Source organism: Uloborus diversus, chromosome 2, assembly GCF_026930045.1.
Source record: "Uloborus diversus isolate 005 chromosome 2, Udiv.v.3.1, whole genome shotgun sequence".
NCBI lineage: Eukaryota > Metazoa > Arthropoda > Arachnida > Araneae > Uloboridae > Uloborus > Uloborus diversus.
This window is the reverse complement of record NC_072732.1, coordinates 149438638-149452595: the sequence shown is the minus strand read 5'-3', so window position 1 is coordinate 149452595 and position 13958 is coordinate 149438638. Positions and strand designations below refer to the sequence as shown.

At 32.2% G+C, this 13958-nt stretch overlaps 1 protein-coding gene across 1 annotated transcript in view; it reads left to right on the top strand.

Moving 5' to 3' along the window:
• The window catches only part of LOC129217403 (paraplegin-like), a 79277-nt gene that overhangs the window by 48953 nt on the left and 16366 nt on the right, over positions 1–13958 (top strand). Inside the window, exons 15-17 of the mRNA XM_054851700.1 lie at positions 6885–7000; positions 11209–11292; positions 11370–11442. Of these exons, the coding sequence (XP_054707675.1) occupies positions 6885–7000; positions 11209–11292; positions 11370–11442 (273 nt within the window). The remainder of the gene's footprint in view (positions 1–6884; positions 7001–11208; positions 11293–11369; positions 11443–13958) is intronic.

The window sequence follows — 13958 nt, the reverse complement described above, 5'->3', positions numbered from 1 at the left end:
AGATATTGGTTTAAATTTTTTTACAAAGAGTATTAAATGTTTTTTGATCTATATGGAAATTATATTATCATACAACAACTTACATTATCAAAGTTAGACAGTATTTTTAACCAACTTCAAAAAGGAGGTGGTTATCAGTTCATACCGTATGTATGTTTTTTTTTTTTTTTTTTTTTTTTTTGTCCACTCGCTGCATCTCATCTAGTGAATCAATTTTGATAATTCTTTTTTTAATGGATAGGGGATGGATCAACTTAGGTCCCATTATTTTGTTTGACCATATTTGTTCTTTAGAACAAAAAATATGGGCAAAAAACAGTTAATTTCATACAATTTTTGCTATTAAATGATTATATATAAAACTCATTGTTACAAAAGTTTGGTGCTAAACAACAGTAACATTAATAGTAATTATAATGATAATTTTGAATGAAGGCTTGTCTCATCAAGTTTCTTCAGTGTCATTGCTTTATAGTAGGGGTAAGCCTAACCTGGAATCGAGGTAATGCAGTGATTAGGATCTGCTTAGCCTTCATAATGCTACCAGGTTAGGTTTGCCTCAACTATAGTAATATTTTTATCATTATCATCTATGCCAATGGCAGATGATCAAGGCTAATTAAAGAGACACAAATTTTTCACAAGCAACTTGTATGCTGTGAAATGTAAATTAGTTTGGGAAAAAGTAATACTTAAATGGTTTAATTAAATTAACACACAAATGAATTCCGGAGAGGAACAAAGATAAATTTTTAGTGCCAATCGCTTAAAGTTTAAGGTGCGTTTATGGTATTTTTTTTTTAGTGTGGAGCATTTTTATGGTAAAAAAAAGGTCTTATGATGACTATTTCTAAAATACATTCACACTAAAAAGAATGAAATAAAAAATTTTTGAAAAAAAAAAAAAAAGAACTGACTTTACAAAATTGCTCTAAAAAGTGAAAAATAATTTTATTCTTTGAATACCATCGATAATACTCTTAAACATAATTTTTGAAGTTGGCTCTAAAATGATGGATAAAAACATTCAAAGTCATAACTCAACTACAACTATAAATTTAAGCAGACCCAGTTTCTTCACTACCACACTCATTATGCATTGATGATAGCATATTTGAGTAACAATATAAATGTTTCGTTCCTAACTTTGGATGATTTTCTGAAAAAAATCTGAATCAGGCACGTAGCTAGGATTTTGTTAAGGGGGGGGGGGGTCCAAGGTTGCACGGACTTTAAAAATGGAAGCATGCTAAATCAGAAGCATTAACTGTTAGTTGTATAAATTAATACTAATCCAATCAAAACTACAATTAATGAGGATGATAATTAGCTTAATTATGTAATGATGTAATAAAGGTATGATAATTAAAGCTTTGCAATATATTTGATTTCAAAAAAAAAAAAACTTATTTTCACTACAATATCAACTGTCTAATAACTCAATAAATGCTCCATAATTCCCCACTCCTGACTGTTTCGAATTGGATTTTGGGCTGCATTTAATGCTTGTATGGACGAAAATGTCGCCAAGGCTCATTAAACAGAAGCTCGAAATGTTTCTTAATTCATTAAATTTTTTAGAATTCATTTAACGATAAAAAAATGGAATGATACTTCTCATCTTCATCCTTTTTTTATAGTATTTTCATATAAAAGCTTAGGAAAACATTATTAAGGCTGTTCAAACAACTAAAATACATAGGAAGTGTCTTTGCTCGTTAATAAGTATTTTCTTGTGATTTATTGCTAAAATAGATATCTAAGGATCAGTTATGGTATTTACGATGAATTAAGTTAAACAGTAAAATTTCTTTGTCAAAATTTTGAACAAAATTTGAATGATAATTTGTTTATAAATACTATTTTTAGGCCATCAAAGATATTAAACATTTTTCTTGGACATTTTCTATTTAAGCAGTTTTGCATGCAGAGTCATTTAAGAGTGATAAGAGGAAGTATTACTTTTAGAACTAAGGAAAATGAATAAATGCACTTACGAACACATTGTATATACATAGTATTTTTATGTATAGTCTTTACCCCTCTTCAGGAAAACAAATAAACTAAATCAAATCCGTAGTTCTGTTCATTAAGCTGATTCAAAACAACTTCTGTGCAAAATGTTCCATTCTAAATTTAAAATTTCAATTTAAACAACAACTGTAGGGGAAATGACCGACAGTAACACTAATGAATCATTACAACAAAATTTGACACTCTAAACCTAGTTATTTTACTAACAATATGGAAATATGAAAATTTTAAATTTCTACATTTGGCGGTAGTCATCCGATTCCGATCCTTTAGGAGGTAATCTTTGTCCTATTTGTGATAACATGGCAGCACCAAAACTAGATATAGTGTACAAGCTAATCATATTTCGGTGACAAATATGAAAGGTTTATAGGTAGTTTAAAGACTCAATTAGCAAACATTTTGCTCTAAGTCATCAGATGTTATAATCTAAAGATTTAAAAAAAGACAAATCTCTTTTTAAAAACTCTGAGAAAAGGTGTAAATTAAAAATCTAGATACGATTTAAATTGATATTTTGAAATTATATAACAACTAGAAAATCGCCCGTCAAGATATGAGGGGTGAAAATTGACTCCACATTTGAATGAAGAAATTGCCTGTTTGGTGACATTTTGATAGTTGACATTTTAAACCCTAACTCCAGTGGATTAACTATAAGCTTCAGTAGATAACGTTCATTGTTGACCACTTTTTCGATTCTTCAGTGCCCTGAAATCAGGGCTGTGGAGTCGGAGTCGAAGAGTCGGAGTCGATAGAAAACATGCCGACTCCGACTCCGGGCTTCTTTTTTATTTTCCTTTTCACTGACTCTCCTTGCATTTTTTAAAAACTGATTACCAATTGGTTCGATTACATGTATAAAAAGATACTAATGAGAAAATAACTGCCATTATGGAAATTAGCTAGCTTGAATGCTTACCGAACTTTCTGTAGCCGTCCCCTAGTTTGCTTGCTTTTTAACTTAACTAATAGCAACTGTCAGCAAACGGTTTTGTTGCCTAACATTTTCAAGTAATCATTTTCAAATAAAAATGAAATATAGTGTTTTGTTCGATCTCACTTAGAAAATAGTAAAAGAAACGTAACAAATTAGTAAGTTGACACCCGTAGCTAAGGTTGAAACGTTTAAGTGTGATCGGCAAATTCAAAGAAGTTCTGGCGCGAAAGCACGAATCCAAAAGATTCGATGAAATAATCTAATTTTTTTTTCTTTATTAAGACTATTTCTGTAAGCTTGGTTCTCACTAAAAAGTATGGAACAAAATAAGTAAATGATTTCTTGATTACAACACTCAAGAATTGCAGTTAATCTTAAAATCTTCATATTTTGGTTAATTCTAAAGCAGCCAATAAAATTTAAATTAAAAATTTAGCGAAGAAGAAATATAGGTATAGTAAAAGTTATTCGTACAAATTTGTATACCGCCGCGTTTTATGTAAAATTAGCTCCTGACGTATATGTGCCCTATTTTCGTTGAAATTTTTTTGATGAAATGTAATTTAAAATATATTCGTGAAAATTTTCAGAATTAAAGTATTTATATTTTTTTTGTAAACTCTGAAATTAACTTTGGGTGTCATCTACCAGATGGGTGTCACCCGGGGCAAACCACCCTCTCTCAAGAACTTGGATTTAGAAAAAAAGTTTTTTTTTCTCTCAAGTTACAGCTTACAAAAATTGAAAGCACACGATTTGATCAATATCTATTTGTTAAACATTAAAGGGGGGAAAATTACAGATAATCCTTTTTAAAATTTTTAAAAGGGATTTTTAAGTCATCTCACTTTTTAACTCGTAACTATTGGAAAGTTTGATTTTTAAATTGAATTTCTAATGTTGTATGGCGTCTTGGGTTTACAATAAAACACAAAATGCGAAATTTTCATAAAAAGGAATTAATATTTCAATCTGTGTTAAGAGGTTTTCCCCCTTCCCTTGAATGGAGAGAAGGAGTTGAAAAAATACAATTAAAAAAATTTAAAAAAATTCGGAGTCGGAGTTGGAGTCGGAGTCGGGCGTTTCAAAATCCAGGAGTCGGAGTCGGGGTCGGAGTCGGCCATTTTCTTTCAGACTCCGCAGCCCTGCCTGAAATGACACAGTCTAACCAGTAAATCAGCTAAGTTACTGGAACAAGTTCAGCGTTCAGCCTTGTCACAATAAAGCCTTTCCCAGTATTTTAAACATTATTAAAACATGTTATCAAATTATCACGGCGTGGCGCGAGTTTCATTATTGATGACGTCAGGAGTGTTACTCAATCATTCGCTATTATATATATGAGAACAAGAATAACAACTATATTATTTTTGCATTTGGAGTCTACTGTGCTTTTTAACCATTAATGTACAGATACTTATTAAATAATTCTTGAATACAAAAAAGTCAGTAAATAGCTATCAAAAAATTTGCTAAATGAAGCATATGCACGAATATTATATAGTATTTTATTCGAAAAATGGAACTATAAGATAGGAAAAAATATATATTTTCAGTTAAACTAATTGATAACTTTTCCTTTTGACCTCGTGAACACAATTCAGTTAGTATTTTAAAATAATGATTTAAAATAATGCGTTAATCAGTCCAAATTTAAAAAAAACCGAACACATTCAAAATTTTTTTTATTGAAATCGTCATTTTTTTAAACTTTGATATCGTTGAAATCAATTTTGTTACATTAGTATTAACCTTTATTTATTCATCTTTTTTTTAACCTCCAGATGCATGGTTTTTTTCCCTTTTTTATAGATCGTTTCTAAAACACAAAAGATAAAACATTTGCAAAAATTTTTATTTCTTTTCGTTACATTTTTGCTCAGAAAGAGTGAAAGAAAAAAAAACTCTCTGTTACCTTGTGATGAAAATGAACAAATATTCAGAACGAATTTCCAGACATTAGTTTTATGGTTGTAAAAAGACATTTAATCAATGGTAAAAGTTGCGAGCTTCCGGGACACAATGATATAAGTAATCAATTATTGCTACGAATAAAAATTATAAGTGAAATAAATTGAATTGATTAGTTAAAAAATGAAATGATATTCGATGTCATTTTTGTCTGAACAAAATTTTTAAATGCGAAAGCAATGCATAAAATTGCTCCTATTGTTAAAAAAAGAAAAACAAAAACATTAAAAAAAACTGCAATACAACTTACCCTGTGGGGTGGAGGGGGAGGGGTCGGCTAATTTTTTCCTATGTTTTTATGGTTCTACTCATGATTTTTCCCTTTCAACTTTGGAGGAAAACATTCGTGCTACCGACCCAATACCAATGGCAGCGATAGAAAAAGTGAATGTGCGACCTGTCACCAGAGTTCTGCGCTTTCCATGACTAGGAGCCTTTAGGCACCTTCTAAAAAGACGGCGCTGTATTACAAGGGCGGCTGACCCCAACGGACCCCACGATTGTCCAATAATAAAAAAACAGAGGGCAAGTGTCGCTTTCCTCTTTGTGTGACCTTCCCGCAAAAACATTCCTACAAAGTTCCTGTCTCCGACCATTTTCATCATTGATGACTCTCATCAATCTTTCGTTAACAACAAATGTTTGTTTACGAGCTGCCGGCGATTCCTTGCGGGGAGGGGCATGGTTTTAAATCTGAGAACTAGGAATTCACTCGCTGCTCGCTGCTGGGTGATTTTCTTGCGAGGCAGGGGACAAAGATAATGTCTCCTTTTCGGCAGGTCTGCGACACGAACCACGGGTTGAAGACTTATGCCCCCCCCCAATTACCACCAATCCTAGAGATTCTATTGTTCTGAACTAAACTGAACGTGAGAAAGTTGTCGATTAATAAAAATATTTAGAACAAAAAAATTTTTCCAAAAAATAATTTTTTTGTTGGAAAATTCTGTTTATGTTAGTGCAGGAGGACAGTGACCTATCAGGAAGGGGGGGGGGTCTGGACCCCATGGACCCCTCCCCCCTTGGCTACGTCCCTGTCTGAATGAAGCATGGTTACACTGAAATTTACTTTTTGTTTTTGCGCCAGCTTCAAAAATTATGCTTAAGAGTATTATTGATGATGTTTAAAGAATAAAATTATTTTTCACTTTTTAGAGCAATTTTGTGAAGTCAATTCTATTTTTTTTTTCAAAATTTTTTTATAACATACAGGGAAGGGGTGGGGGTGGGGGGAAGAAATTGCATCAAAATTGAAGTATGAGAAATTTCTAATCACTTTTTGGTGAAAATTTCAGTTAAAACTTCCTGAAAAGTTGAAAAAATTCATTTTTACAATTTTTCCGAAGTGGAAATAAACCCCTTAGGAAAAAAAATGGTTTTCTTCTGTTTTTTCGTAAATTTTCTAGTTGTTTTCGGACTGTTTTCATCTCTACTGCTATCACAATTTTTTTAAAGGATCCATTTTCCCAATTAAGAGTTTTGTTAATTGTTGCTTTTATTTTCAATTGTTATCAATGAAATTTCATGTGGCCTTATTTCATTCATTATTTATTATTTTTTTTTAATCAGCCCTAATTTCAACATGATGAAATGTTTTTAGTTACAACTTATGTACACTCAAATCTCCAGAAACAACATTCTTCTGTGTGTGTTATTTGCAGATTGCACATTGCCCAGGAATTATTACGATTTACTTCTTGCTTTTTATAAATAATTTTATGAGAGGTACTATTTCATTGGTTGGAATTTTGTGAAGGGTCCATTTTATTTGATCGGAATTTCGTAAAATGTCCAATGTGATTGCTTGGTGTGTTGTGAAGGGTCCATTAATAGATTATGGTAACATTTGAATAGATCCCTGATCATTTCGAATTTATTTAGATATTTGAAATCAATGAATTGTTCAATTGAATATTGATTACAGTAAAATTTGTTTTAGGTACGGAAAAGAGAACTCAAGTTATTTCTCCACAGGAGAAAAGGGTAATTGCTTTTCATGAATGTGGACATGCTCTTATGGGATGGCTTTTAAAATACACTGATGCTCTTATGAAGGTAAGAATAAACTAAATAACTTAAAATATTTCATAATATCTTTTAATTCAATATTTTCATGAGCAAGCTGTATTTATGATTTATCTCATACGTACAGTCGAGTCTCGACTTACGCGAGGGATGCTTTCAAAGACCCCTCGTGAAAGTTGAAATCTCGCACTGTGGAAAAAGGTGTGCATACAATTTTTTTCTAAACATACCTAGTTATCTTAGATATTTGTAAACACATCTCAAACTGTTTTAAACCATTTCTTAACTATATTTTACAATTTCTTACACAAAGGAGTGAATTTATACTCTACTTTAAAAATCTGCATTATTGAACATAAAATAAAACAGTACGGTACTTGCAGTTTATCGTAATAATAAAATTCCGCACTATGATAGTACTGTACAGTAGGGGAGTGAAAAAAATGAATATTTGATTTTTGGAAACGAGTACCTTTCAATTACTGTGTTTGAGGCTTAGTAACGAACCTGTGAAATATTTCATTTTTATGACCTCATCTTAAATGTGCACAATTGACTTAAAATTTTTGATTTTTTTTAGATTTTTCAAATTTTTTTTCAAGTATTAGAAATGAAAAAAATGATGACGGGTGGGAATTAAATGGCGGAACTAGTCCTGTAATGTACAAAGAGTTTTTTAAAAGCATTTTAGATTATGGTTTCAGTCTGCGCATTTCGTCCAAAGTTCATCAATTTTCCAAAATGTCTGATATTTTGAACATTTTTATAATTTAATTTTTTTTTTCAATATTTATTTAAATCACATTCAAAATTGTTCTTAATCATTTTGTTATTGCCCCACTACGTGCAACTCGTTGGTAGCTCATGTGGAACTACCAACCCAGGACTCACCACGAAAAGATGGTTGCTTTTTGAGTCCCACTCATGCCCTCCCTTCCTCATCCTATTTCTTAGATTTGTCTTCAATAGTTGAATTGTTTCTTTGTGTGGTAGATTTGCCGGATATTTCTTTCAAACAGCCTTGTTTTTTGTAAGCTTGATCTTTTCTTATGGTCGCAGAGCAATTTGGGAGAGGCAGTGACCTCTTTAACAGTTCTTTCAACCTCTTGAATGAGTGATGGAAGCTCAAAAAGAGTGCATTTGAAAGTCATATTTAAATTCTCAGCTTCCTGTAATCTCTAAATCCTATGCTGACAAATGACTTGTAAAAGCTTTCTCATCATGCCAAGAAATAATATCATTATATTTTTGGGATCTCAAACATTCTCACTTGTTTGCTGATTTGTTTTCTAGATCGAACGTTGATAATACAACTTAAAAGCCATAGTTTCTTTACCTGATCTCTCTTATCAATTAACATGGATAACAGCATGTTTTCAGAGTGAGCAAAGATCCAATGTTTAACATGGATTTGAATATAATTTTTTGCAGAGAGATAAGTGCAACTCTTTATTGTCTCCTACAACTTTCTAGCTCCACTAGTAACTTTTGGCTTGCACTTAATCGTGAATCAGACACCAGAAGTATACACTTCTTTACTAATAATAAAGCTGAAAGTCTCTCTGTCCGGAGGATGTCTGGATGTCTGGATGTCTGTAGGATGTCTGTAGGATGTCTGTGACGCGCATTGCGCCTAGACCGTTCGGCCGATTTTCATGAAATTTGGCACAAAGTTTGTTTGTAGCATGGGGGTGTGCACCTCGAAGCGATTTTTCAAAAATTCGATTTTGTTCTTTTTCTATTCCAATTTTAAGAAAAAAAACTATCATAAATTACGAAATTATCATAACGTGGAACCGTAACATGGGCACAAGCCAATGGGCGAGATACGAAATGATCATAACGTGGAACTGTAACGTCGGTACAAGCCAACTGGCGAGAAAATTCACCATACATTTTTTGTAAATATACAGGCGAACCAAAAGACCTTTAATTTTTCTATTACGGGCGAAGCCGTGCGGGTGCCACTAGTTACTAATAATAAAGCTGAAAGTATCTCTGTCTAGATATCTGTCAGGATCTTTGTGACAGGCATAGCACCTAGACCGTTCGGCCGATTTTCATGAAATTTGGCACAAAGTTAGTTTGTAGCATGGGGGTGTGCACCTCGAAAAGATTTTTCAAAAATTCGATTTTGTTCTTTTTCTCTTCCAATTTTAAGAACATTTTCCCGAGCAAAATTACCAAAGATGGACGAGTAAATAACCAAGTTATCACAACGTGGAACCGTAACATGGGCAAGCCAATTGGCGAGAAATTCACCATACATTATTTGTAAATATACAGGCGAACCAAAAGGCCTTTTAATTTTCTTCTCCGAGCAAAGCCGTGCGGGTACCACTAGTTTACAATAAAAGTAGTGAGCCCTTTTTAAGTTTCAGTTGGAGTAGTCGTAGCTACATACAGTCTGAAAATTCTGTTTGCTGTAGTCAACCATGTGGCGTGGGAAAGCATTCTTGGACATCTGTTTTCTAATTGTTCGACGTTTTCCTAGTCAAAACTGTCTTGCACATATTATAAAGCTACTATTGGTCAGTACTCAAATCATTTTTATTGCCACTATCAATCTGATCAATGACAAACTCCCTGGGTCCAAACTGAACTGATTTCAAAGTATGGCATGCTGTTAAGCTTCGAGCAACAGGCCCAGCAGATCCTTACGGTCCACCAGTAGGTCCATCTAGTTTTTCCGCAAATTCTGCAAAGGAAATCCATTTTAATGTTATTGGCAAATGACCTACTGCAGAGGTCTACTAAGTTTTTTTTTCCAGTTTCCTAAGTATACCTTTGTATTTTCCTGTATTTGTATTGCATATATCAGAAACAATGCAAACAATTTCAGACATTGTGAGGTTGTTTTATAAAAAGTACGGTAATATAGAATTTTCAATGTCAATGGCTTTCCCAGACAACGGTACTGTGTAATTAATAAACCGTGATTCAGGTCCCTGTATTAGAGAAATGTGGTCTTCAATATTTGTTCTGTGCATTTTGCCATCTTCTGTCTTGTTTAAACGCATAGTATCATCAAGTCTTCCATCAATGTATAGGGTTTGTATATTGCAGGACTCCACGCTTGTCTGCTTGTTTACAACTCCATGTTGGTCCAATATGTTGAAAATATAAGACATTTCGACAGATTTGATAAACTTGATTTGATAAACTGCTCAGACTAACACCCTAATCTTAAGTGGCTTTTTAAAAACTCTTGGTATATTTTAGGCTTTATTCTTCCCTTTAATAAGCACCCGTCATCATTTTTTTCATTTCGAATTTTTTTTTTTTGAAATTTCTAAAAAAAAAAATCAAAATTTTCAATTAAATGCATGGACTCAAGATGAGGTTGTAAAAATGAAATATTTTACAGATTTGTTACTAAGCCTCATACACAGTAACTGAAAGGTACCCGTTTCCAAAAATCCATTTTTTTTCACTCCACTCTACTGTACATTATATACAGTAATTATATTTTTAACTTAAAATATGAAGATGATAATGATTTAAACTATGCGATCAGATTGTTATCAGTTTTCCCCTGACACCGTATGCATGTCAGGAACTCGTAAGAAGAGGAAGAACAAGAAAAAGTAATGAATTAATCTTCTGCTTTCTGCCGAAATTATTCATCTGAAAATTTTTTTGTTGTATAAAATTTTTTTGTTCACGTTAGCTCTTATAAAATTTGTTACTTGTGAAAAACTCGCTTTGTAGCCATTTCGTGTAAGTCAAATCGCAATGTAGCGGGAATCGGCTGTATTACAAATGTGAATGAATGAGAAAACCAGTTTAGCTTTACATGTAGAATATTGTTATTTAAAACAATTCGAAAGTACATTGATGCGCTTATGATGGTGTGAATAAACTGGATAACTTAAAAGCATTGAATGATATCTATTCTCCGGTATCCACATCGCTATAAAATGATTGAAGAACATGATTTAGCTTCGGTATGGAGGATATTTTGAGGATTAAATAGTTTTTTATGTTAACAGAATTTAATACGATTCTTCACCAATGTTCTGTTAGAGTTATGTAATTTAAAGTTATGAATGTTCGAATTCTTTTGGTGTTTTCAGCAAGTTACATAGGTTCAGTAAGTTGCTGTATGTTCTTCTGGTATTGTTTAGATATTCATTTCAAAGATCAGTCTGTTTATTTGTGAATGTTCTAAAAATAATAAATTTGCCTTTATTGTTTCTAAAGCTATAGTTGCACATTTACTTATAATATTTTCTCAGGTTTCAATTGTTCCCAGGACTACTAATGTGTTAGGATTTGCTCAATACCTTCCATCAGACCAGAAACTTTATTCATCAGAAGAAGTGAGTTTTTTCTCTTTGTACTTCAAGACATTACAGTAATTTTGTATTGACTATGTAACTTTTGAAATTTTTTAAAGCTCTTTGAAAAAATGTGTATGGCACTTGGTGGACGTGTGGCTGAATCAATTACCTTTAATCGAGTCAGCACAGGTAATATTTTATTTCCTGCAAATTTTGTTTGTTAATTTATTAAGCATTTATATTTCTAGGTATATTATGATATCAGTCTAAATAGACTTAATATGTATAGCCTGGAGCAAAGGAGAGTCAGAGGGGATTAAATTTTTGCACGGAAAGCAGAAGGAGGGGTCATTGTTTTAAGCTATTCAAATATCAGGCTAACCTGGAAATTAGGAAATACTACTACTTTAGTAGAGTTGCGTGCACTTGGAACAACTTACCGGAAGAGGTGGTACTGAGCGAAGGGGTGGATAGCTTTAAGAGAACCATTGATCTTCATTGAGCACTAATAAATTGACTAGGACCAGCCTAGCTAGGCCAAGAGCCTGTTGCTGGTCGTCACATTTGTATTTGTATGGTTCAGATGCTATTTTTTATTAAAAATATCTAAATAAAGCAATATTGATGTTAAATCTTCCAAAACAATTTGTTGTACTTGTACAGAAAAAGAAAAAAAACAGTTTTAAGTTTTTTTATTTGTTATTAGTTCCAACTTAAAAATTTCATAGTGTTTAATCTTTAATCTAAAGATTTAGCTTTGACATTAACCTTCTCAGTATTTTCACACAATATTTCATACCTTTATTTTCACATAGGGGATTTAGGTGCACTACGTTTTCATAAATACATAGCAGATTTTTAATTTTTGTAGTCACAGAACCAATGTACACTTACCGAATTTTTCCAAACAATTCCGCAATTTGAAATTGCTTCTAAATCAAATTAAATGAGCTGATGTGTGCATCACATGACTTCCTTTTACACCAATTTAAAGTTATTTCCCCATTATTGGAAAATTTAATGTGATTCAATAATTAACTCTCTAAATATCAACAACAGTGGCCAATTTGAAACCAGATTTTAAAAAAAATTGCGAAATTTGTTTGGCAGTCAAAAGACTGGCGATATATTGCCAAGTGTCCGCCAAATTATAACACCACTTGAGTTTGCATTGAAATTAACAATGAGTTATCTCCCAACAAGTTGTGAAACACCCCTTTTGGAACATCTGAATGCAACCAAAAAAGGAGGTGCACAAATAGACCCCACTAGGAGTCCACGTACCAAATTTCAACTTTCTAGGACATACCGTTCTTGAGTTATGCAACATACATATGCACATACATACGTATGTACATACGGACGTCACAAGAAAAGTTGTAATTAACTCAAGGAATGTCAAAATGGATATTTCAAGTGTCTATACGTTTTTAGGCACTTATCCGCGTGTAGTCGGGTGGAAAAAAAATTCAACTTCAATTCGGGGGTGAGCAAAATGGAAATTATGGCCAAATTTTGAGTGAAAATTTTTTCGCGACTACAATACTTTTTTTTTGTGAAAGGAAGTAAAAAAGGGATTTACTGCACTTTTGTGTTTTTAGGGGAAAAGATGATACTTTTTCCCCACTTAGGTTTTAATTGTTTTAAACACATTTATGTTTAAAATGTAAAATTTTTTAAATGTGCATTTTTATTTTAGATGTAACTTATTCTTTAATTGACTTAACTGAAATTTTTTAAATGTTTAAATTGAAACTTCTTTTTACTGCTTTTGGATTGTTCAATGCTCCTATCTTTATCCTTATTCAAATCTTGTTAAAATTTATTCAAAACTTTTTGCTAGAAGTTTATTTTAAATATCATTTTTATTATCATGCTACATAAAAACTTGTTGAACATTTTATTTAATTGAATTTCTGAACTTAGATTTCACCACATATGCTCTAAACTTATAACTATTTAAACTTTAATTATAGTTGGGGTAAATGCCAAACCTAACCTGGCAGCATCATAATGCTGTGATTAGGATTTGTGTAGTCATCACAATGCTGCCAGGTTTGGTTTGCCCCAAATATAGATGACTAACATTTTCACTGACATTGTGCGTTTCTCCTAACATTTGCACTAGTTATCTCCAAATTTTTAATTTTGGCACTGTCACACTTTTGCTTCTAGGCGCTTCAATTGCAAATGATATTGGTTGTTTTAGCTTTGAATAAAAATATTTACGACATCTTTAAGAATCTTTAGGACATTGCTAAATGTGATTATTATAACTTAATACTTGGGCGCTGCCTAACATGGATATTTTTTGCTTGGTCAAATTTTCTGTTTCTGGACAGAAATGTATGGCAAATTAAATTTCGTCAAAATTTGACGTTGGTTGTTTTTATTCCAAGCAGAGTTGTAGTTTTGGCCAGACAAAACTGATTTTATCCAGGCCACTGGCTAAACCTAGTTAAAACTGGCCAAAACTGGATTTAACCACCATAGAACTGGCCAAAACTAAATTACGTGAAAATACACTTCTAATTTGTATGTATGTGAGAGATGTGTGTTTTGCAACTAATAAATCTGTTAGTTGGAAGTTGTTTAGTTAAGCATAGCAATTTTAGTTAATTAAATTTAATATTAGTGGAAGTAATTTACATTATTATAACAATAGTAGTGACCAAATTTTAACTTTCTTCAAAATTAATAGCTGA